Source organism: Vigna unguiculata, chromosome 1 (genome assembly GCF_037176805.1).
Source record: "Vigna unguiculata cultivar grain cowpea cultivar isolate G323 ecotype 2 chromosome 1, ASM3717680v1, whole genome shotgun sequence".
Lineage (NCBI taxonomy): Eukaryota > Viridiplantae > Streptophyta > Magnoliopsida > Fabales > Fabaceae > Vigna > Vigna unguiculata.
The window spans coordinates 44,109,740-44,126,288 of NC_140792.1; the positions used below are offsets into that span (position 1 = coordinate 44,109,740).

Here is a 16,549-nt window from a genome sequence, read left to right on the forward strand (position 1 = left end):
GTAAATGAAACAGCAGAAAAAAGATGGCAAATATTGAAAGAGAAAACTGTTTATACTATTGCTTACGGTCTATTCAAATGCTTAAACAGACTCTTAATTGGCACTCTGAACTGCTTAATAGAAGAAGTTATGTGTGATTTGTGATCATTACGTGTCAATGGAGTTCTTAGGTTGCTTTATTTTTTATTTTTTTTAAAAGTTAATAAATGTTCGGTATGTATTTCTAGATCGTACAATGATTTATCAGAACACAGATGTGAGACGAGTAAAGTTCAGGGACTATTTGTTACGAAACATGAAACACAAGTAAATGTGGCAATTTTAAAAATAAATATTAACTAAATATTTACTTTTGAAGAAAGACTAAACATTTTAATATATCAAAGAAAATGCTAGTCGTGTGATTTGGACAAAACCGCAGTCCTGATAAATGTTTGTTAGTTTAAATATTTTGAAGGATTAAGTATGTTTTTAGTCCCTGAACTTTGATCCAAAATTGGAATTCATTCTTGGTCGAAACTTTGATAAATTTTGGTCCCTAAACTTTAAAAATGAATGAATATAGTCCTTTTAACCCAATTTTGTTAACTTTTTTTTAGGTTTTGAATACATTTCTCAGTAAATATTGAGTTAAGAATGTGTCAAACGGCGTAAACAATTCCAATTTTGGATCAAAGTTCAGGGACTAAAAACATACTTAACCCTATTTTGAATGATACTTCTTACGCACTAGAGTTCCTAAGTTGCTTAATATTCTCAGAGTAACGAATAAAACGGTGAATTTCTATGAAGATTTTTTTATTGTTGTCCGATTAGAGGTTATCATGAAATTAGTATTTTTAATTTTATAATTGTACATATATAGTAATTTTTAAATGGTTGATTCTATTAAAAATATTGAAAATGGTCATGTATTAAAGTTAAATTCTTAATTATGTTTTCTTAAAATAAAATTATTTATTTTAGTACATATTCAAAATTTGAAAAAATAATCTTTAGAAAAAGGTATATCATATGCCCAATATTGATACGCACAGGATTATTTTTCATCTTATATATTTAATAATAGGTAAATTAAATATGCATTGAATAAATTCGTATTAAATATATAATATTTTCTAATCAAAATAACTTAGTTATAAAAACTAGGGTAAATACAGGCACTATCGCGTCTGTGTGAACGTATTTTTTGAATTATATTTATAATTGATGATATTGTAATGTTATAATGAACATAATAAAAATATATTTATAAAAATTAAAGTGAAATGTATGGAGAAAATATGAGAAAAATAATTGTTAATGAATAGTAAGAGAAAAGAGAAGAAGCAGATAAGTAAATAGTTTTATAAAAACTTGTAAAATTAATCGTTAATTTTTAAAAATTTAATAAATAATTAAATTGTAAAGGGTAAAATTGGAATTATGAAATGTGGACAAAAAAATAATCTCCTTTATATAGTTATAGATTAAGTAATAAACTTAAAATAAAAAATTGCCAGTATTATTTTGTACCCAAATCTACTTTCATAAATCTTCCCCAATTTTGGGAAAAAGATTGAACACGTTTTGTAGAGAGAGAGTGTGTTCCTTCCCTTCTCTCTTCTCTTCCGCCCTCGTTTTTCTTCGAACGCACAGTTTCAATCATCCACCGCAGTTCTTATCAACGACATGGTAAGCACCTCACTTTCTCCAACCCATTTCTTTGAAAGCGCTAACTTTAACATTTTAAATCGTAAACAAACTTGACTAGGATTGAACTCCCTCCAACTCGTCGTATAATTTTAAGCTCTAGGGTTACCGTTACTGTTATTTAACCTTACATTATACTGTACATGATTTGACCTTTTTACCCCCCATTTTGTGTAAACTCCTTGCAGCTTCCTCTCTCCCTTCTCAAAACTGCCCAAGGCCACCCAATGGTAACTCACTTGTTCATTATGTTCCGTTTTTTTTTATACCAAGTGATTCCTCATTATAATGATTATTATGTTTTGGTTTGATTTCTATTATTTTGATGATGTTGATGTTGATGTTATGACTGTGTAACAGTTGGTGGAACTGAAAAATGGAGAGACTTATAACGGCCATTTGGTTAATTGCGATACATGGATGAACATCCATCTCCGAGAAGTCATTTGCACGTCTAAAGTAATTTTGTTTTTGTCGATCCCTTGTAATTTGACTTAGGTGGAAATGTTTGTTCATAGATTTTCATTGAAACTGGCAATGTAGGATGGAGATAGATTTTGGAGGATGCCTGAATGCTACATACGAGGCAATACAATAAAGTACCTTCGAGTTCCTGATGAGGTGTGTAGCAGAGATTTTCTTTATTATTATTCCAGCAAAAGCTAAGGAGATGCTTAAGCTAGAAACATTCAATGTATGTTATCCTCCTTTAGTGTTCATATTTATAGACTTGGGAACAATTATTATCCACCCTATTATTAGGGGTAGTGGGATAATGGATCTCACCAAGTAGATGAAACAAAAACTAGGGTTTCTTATTCTAAATGAGCCTCACTAGGTATTGAGACTTGAATATAACCAACTACTCACCTTAAGACCGAGACCTGCTATCCCGAACAGTCCAATTGTGAAAAAAAAACTTTTGGAAAATGGGTTGAGAAGAAGATGAAGCTTTGACAACGGTAGAGTTGTTACCTTGTGATCTGGTGGTCATAGAAAAAAGCCTGATCCTTGCGTGCTTAAGCTAACTGAAATAATTGCAGTCAAATCTGCATTCATTCACTCAGTCATTTTGGTTATAACTGTTTGATGACAATAGGATGGTTCAGATTTTAAATGTTTTATCTCTGATTCATCGAAATAAAATATGAACCTGCTGATGAAGGTTCCAAATTGCTGAATACTGAGTTTGAAACTTTGACTGTAGACAAAAGCTGCACTCATCTCAATCCCTCTTTAACCTTGCAGTGGTGGGAGAATTGTGCATTTGGCCCGTTTCAGTGAATAGAATTAAGAGTTTTTTTAGTGATGATATATACATATATTCTTCTAAATTTTATTTTTTGTTATTACTTTAGGTTATTGACAAAGTTCAAGAAGAAACCAAGACCCGAGCAGGTAAGCATTGTTTTGGCATCTAGTTGGTGGGTGAGTTTAAGTAGAATTAAATTGTGGATGTGAGTTTGAAAATTGTGTTGAAGTGGACATGATGAGGACCCTCAAACCTTATACCGACAGTTTCAGTAAATAGATAGTGTAGGGCCATGAGAATTTAGGTTCCTCAATCGTTAGTAGGTCCTTTGAATTAGAAATATGTTAACACCCAATTTTGTCCGTTAGATAAAATTTATCTGTGTATACCTGCGTCTGATACTGCCTTCTGGTTATTGAAAAATCTAGACATTCTCTGATTAATATCTTCTTTTTCAGATCGTAAACCACCTGGTGTGGGGCGTGGGAGGGGAAGAGGCAGAGAAGAAGGTGCCGGTGGACGCCAACCAAAAGGAATTGGGCGTGGTTTTGATGATGGTAGTACCAAGGGAGCTGGAGGAGGTCGAGGCAAGGCTGGCCCTAGCGGAAAGCCTGGTGGAAACAGAGGTAAATCACAGTCCTCTTTGCACGTATCACCCTTTCTTCAATCATTTGTAGATTTTGTCCTATACTTCACCATGCCAGGATTTAAAGAGTTTCATACTATTTTTTCTTCATTTTCACCTAAACTAGATGAAGCATGAAAATTCTGAAGTGTAAAAGTGTTGTTATTGGGTTAAGTAAGGTTTTGGTAACTCCAAAATTGATCTGCAATGAAATTGGTACCTTCATATTTTTTAGTGGTTTGATACCACTAATTAATAAATGTTAATTTGGTCCCAGCAGTAACTTTAGTAGTCTTAAATTATTAGTGTTGATTTGTGATCATCATAATCAAATATTGTCCAATGTATATTTCTTTTGGTGCATACAGGGCGAGGTAGAGGCTGATTTTTACTGGTGGCGTAAACTACTTCAGATGGACCAGTTGACTACTTTCAGAGGGCATTTGTGCTCGTCTTTAATGTGTATCGGTTGCAACTTCACTGCCCGTGTTTCCTTGTGCATTCTTGGATTTTAGCTTCCAATGTTTTTCTTGTGTTTATAATCAAAAAATGTCAAGAGTAATGATGGAGCAATGTGTTGAATAGAGTTTGGTATATTTGGAGATGTTACTAAGAGAATTGTACATAAAACTTTTGGGGTCTTCACTTGAACTCATGTTTTAGTAAATGGCGAAATGATTATTCCTCATGCCAATATTTGCTACCTAATCACTATTATTACTATTTGGAGCATTAGAATATTCCTCTTTTTTTTTTTTTATCTATATGAGTCAACTGGAATTAGATTTTGACGAGTTTCTCATAACTGTTGTTCAGCATCTCTGCATTTTGAAAAAAAATAAAACTGCTAATTCCGTTGCTACAGGGATCGCGTGCCAATGTTTCCAATGGGAAACATTTGTATGATTGATTACATTGTCTTTGTTCAGATTATAAGTTTGTAAAGAGTAGTGTGCATCAAAAGTATGTTATAAATTAAAATTTGATATTAAAAAATGAGAATTTAATTTGCAATCTGTGTCGGAATTTTTGTTTGAAAATTTTATTCGAATATTTTGATTTTTGAAAGGTATATTGTTGAATTGAGTTTACAGAATGTTTACGTAATTTTATTCAAGAATTATTTTGAATTTATGAAGGTTTGTGAACGTCATTTGTGTACACAACTCAGGATAATAATTTGGTGAGGTCGTTGCATGCCTAAATAAATAAATATGGTCAAAGCAATCTAGTAAACAACAACTTTAAAAACATCAAATAATAATACTCCATACAGATACAAGATTACAAAATGGATAAAGTGATTTGTGCATTTTGGAAAAACAAAAAGGGCAACGTACAAATATTACATGCAGTTGAGGACATATCTGACAACAAATACATAGTTTTTATCAAAATCCAACGCTTTTCAACAAATAGAAGTAACTGGTGGCGAATAAAACAAAAATTGCTCCTTCATCAGTATCGAACTATTTAGAGTTAATGGAATGTTGTTTGCTAGTAGGGTTGATGGCGATTTTTCTTGCGAGTTTTTTCTGGCCTCATAATCAATGTGCTTGAAATCCAAGATCGATTTGATTCGGAGGAATCATCAGAGAGCCAACAACATAGCCTACCATCTTCCCCACCAGTCCATCCAAAAATGCCATGGCTAGGACTGTTAGAATGAACTTTTGACATTGGTAAAACACTCCTAATAACACTTGTGTGACCACCTTCAAGAATTGCTTCTGCACCTCCAATTGTTGCCACTCCTTTGTAATTTACAGGAAAGTAACCCATAGTACCAGCATTAGTGCCACCAATCACCCATAGTTTTTCAGATTCTCTGTAATAGTGGCAATCGATGAAATAGTCAACCTGCCAAGGAAAGTATAATTTGTGGGCTAAGGATTATTTGACATAATGTAAAATTTGTTTTAAAAAATAAACTTTAAACCTAATTCAACCCTACAAAATCGACTTATAATGTAAGATTTGTACTCACTTATATATATATATATATATATATATATATATATATATATTCTAAATTTGTTTTATTTCTAGTCAATGTAAAATCTCACGCTGAGACATATAAATCTTCAGAGGGATTAAATATTAAAATGAATAGTCCAATAACGGTCTTATAGTAGTGACATTGACATGATAGACCTAACAAATAACAAATCTTACTAGACTAGACTTTGGATAACTCTGATACCATCTTAAAAAATGAACTTTAAGCCGTGCCAAAAGTGAACTTTGATACCATCTTTAAACCTACAAAACCAGGTCATAAGACAAGGTTTGCAACTGCTTATATATTATACATTCATTTTATCTCTAGTCAACATTGAATCTCCGACCATGTGTATGTTGAGCAATATAAAAGTTTTACTTTAAACTTGGAAGATCATTTATTCAGCCAGCTCAGCTAATGTAATGCATCCTTAACTTCAGCAAGAAATTTAGAGACATGCAAATACATACACACAAACTTTTGCTTCTCCAGAAATTTTCCTAAAAGCAGGGATGTCATTTCAATTAAAAAGACTTCACATAGCTCAAAAGTGGCAGAAGCAAAGGCAGGCAACGAAAAGTGTGAGGGAGGATGATGACCTTTAAGAGAGTTATAACACTTTCAAATATGTAATAGTTCCCAGCCCTACCCTTCTTTCTTTTCTTCGTTTCTATCTATGTGAAGTAATGATATATTATCATATGCATACACGATACTTGTACATCACATCACATTTTTTATTTTGATATAAAGACTTCAGTTTTCATCCATCATATTCCTATACAAGTATGGGAGGAACTCACATGATCCAAATTCCAACTTTCAGAAGCTAAAGAACGTGCATCTGAGAAGTTTCCTTCATTTGTACCATCTTTCCAGTTCCAGATACTAGGCAACAGAAGAAAGAAATATTAGAATTAAACTTTTTTAAATGAGGAAAGTAAAATTCATATAACACATTATGAGCATACGAATATAATTATTAGCATAAACACTGTAAGTACTATCCAAACGCACACTACTGCTCTGTGATTGTGACAATTGCTCATTCTGTGTATGAACTTACCTTTCTTCAGTAACAGTAACAAAATTGAAAGTGCAGAATACAACCATATCAGGCAGAAATAGAGCATTGGTAAGCAATGAATAACTGATAGGATTTTCTTAAGAAAAACACAAGTAATGGAGATTCACTGTACCCTAGGGTTTCAATATGTGTTAAACACCAAAGCTTCTGGTAACTCTCTCCAAAAATCCCCACCTTTGCAATTGAAGTCCCCATATTAATCACCTACATTGTTGTACAAAAAAATTATAATTTTGTGTAAGAAACTTATTGTAGCTCAAACATACAAAGACTCAAAAACTTCTTGCTAAATATATATCTGGATAGATGGATAAGACAAAGACAAACATATATGTATTTATCTGGAATTCTGGATACATATATAAGGAAAAACTCAGTTAAAGGGCGGGATGATAAGAAATTTTGCAGAAAAGAGAAAAATAAGTTGCAAGAAAAGAAAATAAAAAATGTAGGTCTGCTCAATCTATACAAGTTGGAAAAGGTATTCTCTTGAAATAGAATACCAAATAGCAGAAAGGAAACCTAAATACAATCCAATCCAAAATGCTTTACAAGAATTAACAACTGGGGAAATTGAATTGAAACCTAGACTTACTGATTCTAGATGATCATCATCATTGATATCTCCAGTGGTATCAAATGTGCAGATCAACCCATCTACTGAAGCAGAAATAAGCTTTCCTTGTTCGTTGGGGACAAAATGAACCTGGCATAAATCCATGTATCACACTGAATTGAATCATTAAAACATCAATTTCATCTTATTTATCAAAAGAATAAAAGTTAGCATAGCACTTGCTAGAGCTTTATTTTTTGTAACGAAAATAATTGGTACTGTCTTCATCTTGCGAGAAAAACGTTCTGCATAACAATTATTTTCCTTGCTTCATTCTATAACAAGCTGAAACTAACAGAAGCCATCAAGATATAAAATATCTGAAGCCTACATCTTACCAATATAAATTCCATCTCACAAGAAGACTTCTATTCATGGAAAGCCTTCTGAAGACCAAATTAAGAAGCAAGATCCAATTCTTCTACTTACTTTTATAGTAATTTTGTACTGAATCAATCAAGTAATGCATAAAGCGAGCTGAACTAATAAAAATGGCTACTGCATGAAAATAAAAACTCCACCTAGCCTGACTAACAATGTCTAACCCAGCAAATGAGGAATCAAGTACACTGTTTCATAAATCTACAAAGGACCATTCACCAATAATTTCTTCAAATCTAGAAAGATTTCAAGTTTTTCCTATAGAGAAATATTTGAAGTTTCTTGGCTGCTATTCTTAATTACCCTACTCTTTTTATAAGATATTGGAATTAGAATAATTGAATTAATTGTTGCGTTTCTCTTTCTCACAACAAATTTTTCAGGGAGGGCATATCACCAAGCAAAACATCTTTCTTTCCACAGGATTATAATTTTCAGTTAATTCCATTATGTCAAGTTTCCGATTAAAATATAAATTTTTGACACTTGTAATTCAAGCAATTTGAACAGCACAAACCTGAGTGACATCATCTACATGAGACTCTTCCAGGCATGCAATTTGCTTCATATTTCTCCAATCCCAGAACAGTATCTGAGAAAACTCAAACTTTAGAACACAGAAAAAAACACACTAGTTTAAATCATGTATCACAGAAAATTCACAATCAAAAGCAAACCTGCGATTTACACCCGGCGGCAACTAAATTCCCACTAGTTCCTCCAAGACAGAAGCTGAAAACTTCCTGCGAAGAACCCGCATTGATGCAAGAAACCTACAATTTGACATTTCAGTCCAGCACACTCCAGCATCACATTACTTGTACACATAAAAAAATTAAAATAAAAGAAGAGAAAAGGAACAAAAAAAATCTACCTGCTGAAATGTGCGTGTGTCCCAAGCTCTAATAGTGCCATCAGAAGAACACGAAGACAAAACTTGGTGATGTGAAGGACCCGAAAATAAAATCTGGTTGATGGTTGCGGTGTGACCCTTGCACTCTCCGAAATATTGACCCGCCATAGGTGAATATAGTTTCACTGCGTTTGTTGACAGTGAAACCGCCATTGCACTCCAATCATCCCTTTAATTAACAAAAAAATTGGAACCCAAGTCACTTCTGAGAATTAAGAAGGAAACTTTACTATTTTCCATCCAGTTTGAGCATGAATTCACCGAGCTTAAACGGGGAAGAAAAAAAAAAAAGGTACGTACTTTGGGACAATTTGAAAAACATAGTCATCGCCGAAGTTGGTTTGAATAGAGTTTTTAAGGCCAAAACGTTTTACGTTGTTGGACTTGGGTGAAGGTTGCTCCTCAACATCCATGGCCGCGCTGCTCTCCATTTAAGTTGGGCGCCAGAGTTGCAGAGGTACATCAACAATATTGCGTTCTTCATAAAGGCCTGGGTTTAGGGTTGAACACCACCTAATTTATTTGTTCTTTTGAAGTAAATAATTTAGTCAAAAATTATTAAAAATAATCGTTCATATTTCTAAATTATATATTATATAGGATTTTTTTTTCCTTTTTGTGATATTATTTTAATCCCGATACTTTAATTTGATTACGATTATAGATCCGATATATACATAATTTGAAAAGACTATTTAGTTACTAACTAGAATTATTGATGTAAATTTGTAAAATTAATTTTAAATGAAAGTGATTTAAAAAAAAGTAAAGTAATTTTTATTTGAATGACATAAAATATAAAGGTGATTTTCATATTAAATATTGTTTAGAAACTTGTTTTTAAAACTGATTTTGGGTATATAATTATTAAAAAGGCATTTATACTTATATATCATTTTCATAATTTATACTTATATATCATTCTCATAAAAACATTATTATTTTCACTTTTAAAGTTGCTGTAAAAAATAACTTTTCAAGTGATTACTAAATCAACAAAAATAAAAAAACACATAATTAACTTCATATAAAACTTCAATATAAATAATGCATTTGAGCATATACAATTGCTTTACTAATTACGTTGGATTGAAGATATTAGTAGTTATTCGAGTATATCATATTAACAAAAAAAAAAAAACACCTAAAATATATTAAATGCAAAATTGCATAGTTAACGAACAAAAAACAGAATAAAAATATATTATGATGGTTTTATAACAAGATTAATCATCTAGATCAAAGATGATGTTTTCATTTTCATATCGACCAAATTGTAAATGAGTTCCATCTAAATTTTCTTACAACATAGGAAACCTTCCTCTTTAAAATTTTCATCAAAACTTTTTTCATATGTAACACGTTTTATTCCTAAAGAAAATTTTCGGGAAGTTAAATCTTCAACAAATTAAATTAGTAAAAATTAAAGAAACTAAAACTAAGAAAAGAAATTAGAGGAGAAAAAAAATCACAGTTAGAACATAACCAAATACAATAAAGAAAACCTCACACTTGAGAATATCAACAGAACCAACCATGAGGAGATAAAAAAAATCTCCCCAAATTGATAGACATAAACTAGAATGGATGATTCCTCTCCTAACTAAATTTGACATCTCGAAATCTATTTTAAAAAACAACCAAACAATCTATGATTTTAATACGAGTGCCTCCGTGTAACCAAACAAGGACTAAATCAGTCCATTGAGTTCCATCACTTCAATTGAAGAGCATACTATATTTTAAAACCGAATCGTCTTGCCGCCAACGTTTTAGAAATCAAAGTTTTATTAAGATATTATCAAATACAAGTCCAATATATTATAATTTATAATGATAATTTGGTACGAAAGCAAATTGGCAGTCACGCCGGAATCAACATCCACACATTCAAAAAACGAACATAAAATTATGCAAATCCCGATACGCCATTCATGCATGAAAATAAATCTCAATTATACAATATCCTAAGTCAACTAGGAGCATTTTTCTGATAAATAATACTTGCTAAATGTTTAGCCACGACGGGTGAGACATAAATGTCTCAATACTTAAAACAACTACCAATCAATGGTACAGAAAGAAATTTTCACTCCAGAATTTTCATAAAGCATCTTCTAAGGTAGCGTTATGAACAGCAACGACATCATGTGCTTGGAGCGGCCTCTTTTGTCTCCTTTGATGCCTCGCCAGCATCGGCTTCAACAGGCTTCGACACTTCTTGCTCTGTAGAGTTAGCAAACAAATATATTTCAGTTACAATGTCAATTAACCATTGAATAAACAAGGTCCAAAAATCTATATGCACATGCATAAAAAGTTCACGAGCATTAACTCATTGAAAAGAAATCTCCATCACAACTAATTACTCAGCTTTATTTCTTAGTTCCATAATTTATAAGCTACTTAAGAACCAACACAAAGATAACTTAACACAAACAAACTACCACAGAACTGAACATTTCAATCACAAAGCACTGACACATCCCGATCAACTTCAATTCACTGCTTCAGTTCTAGAATGCTGCACTGTAAAATTAGCCACCCAACTAAATCATCATGCACATCATATCCACCAAAAGCCATATAATAAAAAGAAACAAAAATCGTTAAAAGCATCATATTATTTTTAACATAACCTACAGCTACCTTTAAAGACATTAAGTTGCAAAAACTGTCACTCAGTTTTTCCAAGTGTTACTATTTCCTCTAACAGTTAACCAAAAAACATTTACATAGTCACACACAATACTGTAATTAAACATGCAAAAAACTCAGACGTCAGCACAACTTGCTTAAATTACCTTGTAACAGAATAAATTAAGCATGCTTTATAATGTATGGCCAAGTAACGTGTAGAAACGAAAAATGTCAATCACAAATTAGCACACACACGTACCTTCATCATCACTCTCTTCAATATCATCCATTGCATCACCTCCAAATTTCTGCACCATTCATAATTAATCAAAACATATACAATAACATCAATAAAAAATGAAAATCAACTGAACATATTACGTACAGAGAAATCCATCCCTCCCATTCCATCAGCACCCATTCCCCCAAATTTCTGCATAAAAATAGTGAGGATATTAAATAATATAATCAGGATAATATTTTGAAGAGAATAATCAAATGAACACATTGCATACCGAGAAATCCATTCCTCCCAAGTCCGGTTCACCTAATAACAAACAATGAGCAGAATTAATTAGATTATGCATAAAAGTACACTGTGCTCTGCAAAACATTAAATATCTTAGTACAAGCCATGAATACCACTGCCATCTTCTTCATCCTCATCCACCCATTTATCCCAATCTACTTTCACATAATGTGGAGTCTTGCCTTCTCCACGCAGTAACCTTTTCCACCATCCAGCTTCTGCCTTCTGCACTACACAGAATATGCTTCGCACTCCTACATTAATTTTGCTCTCCTGAAAGAAGAAAATGGAGAAGGAAACAAAGCCGCAAATTTTTAAGTGGAGGATGACAGAATAGATGTATGAGCATTACAACTTCCATTAAATTGCATATTGGGGAATAAAGCTATCGAAACATGTTATTGTTCATTTTGGGTGGAAATAAACATTCTTGAAGATGCTCCAATGCTATAGCAGTAAAGCACAAATTAGAACCGCCTTCTCACCTCTACATTAACCTTCTCAAAGAGCTCCAGTTTTAGCTCATACTGATGGTCTGCGGTGCCAGCACTGCCAGAGAAGGTAAAAACGCCTTCAGGAGTAAGATCCACTTTAGCATTTTTTGAATCAGCCAATTGCACCGTGATATAGACCTTGTCAACTCTCTGAGCCCACTTAACCTCAGGATGACGACTGCATTATACGGTGCATTTATAAACAAATAACGAGGACCAATTAGATAGGGTTCAGATGTGGCATTAGAAGGCAATAAATGCTAGACGGGAAAAAATCGAACTGCTGAAAATTATCATCACTGACTTCACAAAAAATTGATCAATCACAAATCACAACTCACTTTGACGAAAACTTAGAAGTCACAAGCAAGATACCAAACGTCCACAGAGACACGATGAAGAACAAGACATTAAATGATAGAAAAATGAGTGCCAAGATGCAATCTTTTTCAGAATAAACAAGACAAAGCAAAACCTAATAATCCCAAAGCAAAACCTAATAATCCCATCGCCGTACCCGTACCCGAATAACCAAATACAATCTGAGCAACAAAATATGCCTACACCAATTTTTAGAAACTGCTTTTCAATTGCGTCTAGATTTTGAAAATGCCCCCTTATAGATTAGGTTTATTATAATTTTAATTAAAACAGTATTTGCGTTGAATCTAAAGAATGTGAAAAACTCTCCATTCTCCAGGATCACAAGTCGATAAGAACTCCACCAAACAAAACAAGAGCAAACAATTTGAGCGATAACAACCCCCAATTATAGAAGAAAAAGCAAAGTCCAAGACAATGATGAAAATAGTTTTATAATATGTCAAAATAAACAAAACATGATAACAGTTCTGAAGGAATAAATAGCAAAGGAAGATGCAGGTTAATAGTTTGTACCTCATATTTGGTATTGGATTGGAGTGAAGAAAAAGAGAGAAAGGTTATTTTGTAAAACCCTAGTTTCTTCTTTGGTGAGTGAGTGATAGAAACCCCAGAGTAACGCTGTTACAACTGCTCCTTTTGAAGAAATGGTATTTATACGACATTCTGGACTTCTAGTACCTTCCTGCACTCAATCCCAATTTAGTTTCTAGAATAAGCTCAAACTCGCAATCGCATATTAACATTTTGGCCCAACCCAATTTCCCTTTCGGCCCAATCTGTTGCCATGATAAGGATCTGAGTCCAAATAACCTCTTCGTTTCTAAGGTTCTTTCTCTCTGGACCATTATCACATTATGAAAATATTTTTTTTTCTTTTATTTTTTATTTTCATAAATATGTTTTTATTTTATAAAATTGAACCAAAATTAAAATTTTTAATTTTTAAATTTTAATATATTTTGATTTCAAATATTTTAAAAAATAATAGATGTAATTATTTTAATTCAACGACATTAATCTTTTATCTTGCAGTGTTCTAAAATGATATTTGACCTGAAAAATATCAACTTGAATTAAATATATAAAAAATATTTAACAAATTAAAATAATTATATTTATTTATTTTTAAAATTTTAAAATTAAAATATATTAAAGTTTGAACAAAATTTCGCATCCAATTACATGAATTATAAATATATGTGACTTCTATTTTTTATTAGAAAATATATTTTAAACTGTGTAATTAAAATATATTTTTTATTTTTATATTTTAAAATATATAATTCAAATATAGAAAATTTATATTTTAAATTATTCATAAAATCTTTAAATTACATATTTCAAAATACAAATAAGAACTCTAATCTAAAAAGTAAAATTGAAATTTTTGAATATATATGCAGGCAAAAATTGTGAAAGCAGCCCATTTCTCACTTCTTCCATTCAGCAATTGAAGGTAAAGTGATGAGCGGTGAAAGTTTGTTTCTTTTGAGATTGATTGATTTATTTGTTATGACTATAAACATAGTTTAAAAGTGATACTATAAAAGGATGCAGACAAATCAAAAGCGTCATCTCTCTTTTGGTATAGACACAACAGGTCAGTTCAGAATTTTCTGTGTTCAATTAACTAAAATATTATTTTGGAAGAAAATATCTTTTGGATCTGTTTGTCTTGATTTGTTTTGTTACTTAGAAAAGAGAGTTAAATTAAATTTATTTTATTTTATTTCTTCCATAGAATACCTGTCATTATCACTTTAGACAGGTTTGTACACATCCAATAACTTACGATACATTTTGCATCAAATCGATATGATGTTAATATATAATATATTGGATTTTCTTGGATTTGATTATGATTAATTTGGGTAAAGTATGAGAGTATTCATACACGTTCGATATTTATAATATTTTATCTAATAAAATATATAATTTATAAAATAATAATTTATATTTTTTATAACGATAACTTTGATTTTAATTTAAATTTATTCTATAATAATTATATTTTTATTATATTTTTAAAAATATTTTATTATTTTTAATATTCATATATTATATATTATTACATTACTTTTAAAATAAATGTATCAAGGTATATATTAAATAATTGTTGCGACACCGTAACTTATGTTTGATGGTCTTTGTTAAAATTTAATATAAATAAAAATAAAATCAAAATGTAATATACATATAAATACGAGTAAAAAACATTTTTTTATTAAATTATTTTTATAATATTAAGTTAAGTTTAAATTTTACTATTTTAATATCACGTTTAAATTTTGTATCTTAAAAAATATCTCTTCTATTTCATATTTTTAAGTGAGTTTTAAATTTTGTAAATATATCTAACTTAACCGTTTGACAAAAACATAATCTATACCTATCGAAATATAATAAAACTCTTTAGCAACTGCTTATTATTAAGGATGACAATTCGGAGTGGGCTAGGTAGGCTGGTTTGCAAACCTGCATAAGAAAATATGGGACGGACTGGTATGTTCAACCCGATAGCTTGCATAGGTCCACAACCCGCGTGGGCTAAAAGTGGGATGGAGAGGGCTGACCCGTTGACCCACTTACAAAATTAAATATATTATTTTTTATTTTTCATATTATTCATCACGTTGTTTCTAAAAATTCCTTTTATTATTATTATTATTATATATATAATCATTTTACATAAAATAATAATTTTATTTCTTGAATATGGAAGATCTTTTTATGCATTTTTAGGTACCTTGTAAGGTATCTTGAATATGTTTATGTTTACTATTGTTTTTTGTCTTTAATTAGGTAAACTAATTAGAATTATTTTGATAGAAAATGAATATCAATTATTGTTAAAAAATAAAAAGTTTTTATTTTTTTTCATCACAAAAAAAAAATTGCTCATAAAAAATGTCGGCCAACCCGTGGGACGAAATGGGTCAAAAAGATAAACCAGATATTAAACTATGGGATAAACCAATCCGACCCACACTTTGCAGGCAAAAATGCAAGACGGGCCAAAACGGGTCAGACTGACTCACTTTATCATCCCTACTTATTATATAACAACATTAAACAATCTATAACCAAAATAAAATAAACAAAATTCAAATATATGATTCTCTTCTTCGTATTACTATATTAAGTTAGATTTTTCATAACATGTTTTAACTTCTTTTAAATTTTAAGGAAGTTTGTTTTGTATTTTATTAAATATAAGTTTGGTTTGGTATCTAGCTAATGTGTTTTTTTTTATATAAAAAAAATTAAATAAAGTTAAACTTAGTAATATAGGTACCAATAGTTCAAAAAATATCATTTAATTCATAAATTATAAAGATCATACATTATAAATTATATAAAAATTTAGATTCATATGCAGCAAAAGTAAGAAAATATTTGTCCAAATAACCGCTATATATAAGAGGTGTGATTTTGGGTTTCTTGGTTCATACCAACTGGAGTGCATTGGTGGTGTCTAAGAGAGTTTCATAACTTTTTGTGTTATTTCTTGTTCTCCTACTCAAAGTCAACTAAATGACAAAACAAATATCAATATCTATTCATTTTTAGTAGATTCCCCACTTTCTTTCTTTTTTCTTTTTTATTTTTCTATGACAAATAATATAAAACTGTTCTTTTTTTCTTTTGTTATATCTTCTTGTTTTATCTTGAAACAAATGGTTCGTGAAGGTAGGGAAGACTGGAATTTTTTCGCACAGTGAGAGAAAAAAAAATCAAAACTATTTGGAAGCAGATAGAGAAGAGTTATTCTTTTCATTTCATAGATAATTTTTAATTATAATTTTTTTATTAGTAGTTTATAACGATTAAAGATGAAATTAAATTAAATTATTTATTTTCTTATAATTTTTTACATTTGTTTTATATGTGTTATTTTTTTATGATAATAAAAAAAGTTATTATTATTATTATT

The 16,549-nt window shown here is 30.7% G+C and overlaps 3 protein-coding genes across 5 annotated transcripts; 1 reads left to right on the plus strand and 2 right to left on the minus strand.

Annotated features, from left to right (window-relative positions):
- The first annotated feature begins 1,509 nt into the window (after window positions 1-1,509).
- Window positions 1,510-4,277, plus strand: LOC114176619 (putative U6 snRNA-associated Sm-like protein LSm4). Of its 2 annotated transcripts, XM_028061725.2 has the most exons (7): window positions 1,510-1,674; window positions 1,881-1,922; window positions 2,053-2,151; window positions 2,236-2,313; window positions 3,051-3,090; window positions 3,403-3,570; window positions 3,938-4,277. In XM_028061725.2, the coding sequence occupies exons 1-7, from the start codon at window positions 1,672-1,674 to the stop codon at window positions 3,952-3,954; spliced, it is 447 nt and encodes a 148-aa protein (XP_027917526.1). In that variant the 5' UTR covers window positions 1,510-1,671; the 3' UTR covers window positions 3,955-4,277. The 2 variants fall into 2 exon arrangements, with proteins under 2 accessions (XP_027917526.1, XP_027917517.1); XM_028061716.2 differs by lacking the exon at window positions 3,051-3,090.
- A 535-nt stretch (window positions 4,278-4,812) lies between these two features.
- LOC114173475 (Transducin/WD40 repeat-like superfamily protein) lies at window positions 4,813-9,070 on the minus strand. Its single transcript, XM_028057914.2, has 8 exons — window positions 8,869-9,070; window positions 8,530-8,737; window positions 8,333-8,428; window positions 8,173-8,247; window positions 7,254-7,364; window positions 6,771-6,862; window positions 6,375-6,459; window positions 4,813-5,429 (listed from the first exon to the last, which is right to left on the minus strand). The coding sequence occupies exons 1-8, from the start codon at window positions 8,997-8,999 to the stop codon at window positions 5,067-5,069; spliced, it is 1,161 nt and encodes a 386-aa protein (XP_027913715.1). The 5' UTR covers window positions 9,000-9,070; the 3' UTR covers window positions 4,813-5,066.
- A 1,407-nt stretch (window positions 9,071-10,477) lies between these two features.
- Window positions 10,478-13,289, minus strand: LOC114163527 (uncharacterized protein OsI_027940). 2 transcript variants are annotated; one of them, XM_028047834.2, is made up of 7 exons: window positions 13,129-13,289; window positions 12,223-12,409; window positions 11,851-12,010; window positions 11,724-11,755; window positions 11,594-11,641; window positions 11,468-11,516; window positions 10,478-10,794 (listed from the first exon to the last, which is right to left on the minus strand). In XM_028047834.2, the coding sequence occupies exons 1-7, from the start codon at window positions 13,131-13,133 to the stop codon at window positions 10,715-10,717; spliced, it is 561 nt and encodes a 186-aa protein (XP_027903635.1). In that variant the 5' UTR covers window positions 13,134-13,289; the 3' UTR covers window positions 10,478-10,714. The 2 variants fall into 2 exon arrangements, with proteins under 2 accessions (XP_027903635.1, XP_027903638.1); XM_028047837.2 differs by lacking the exon at window positions 11,594-11,641.
- Window positions 13,290-16,549: the final 3,260 nt, after the last annotated feature.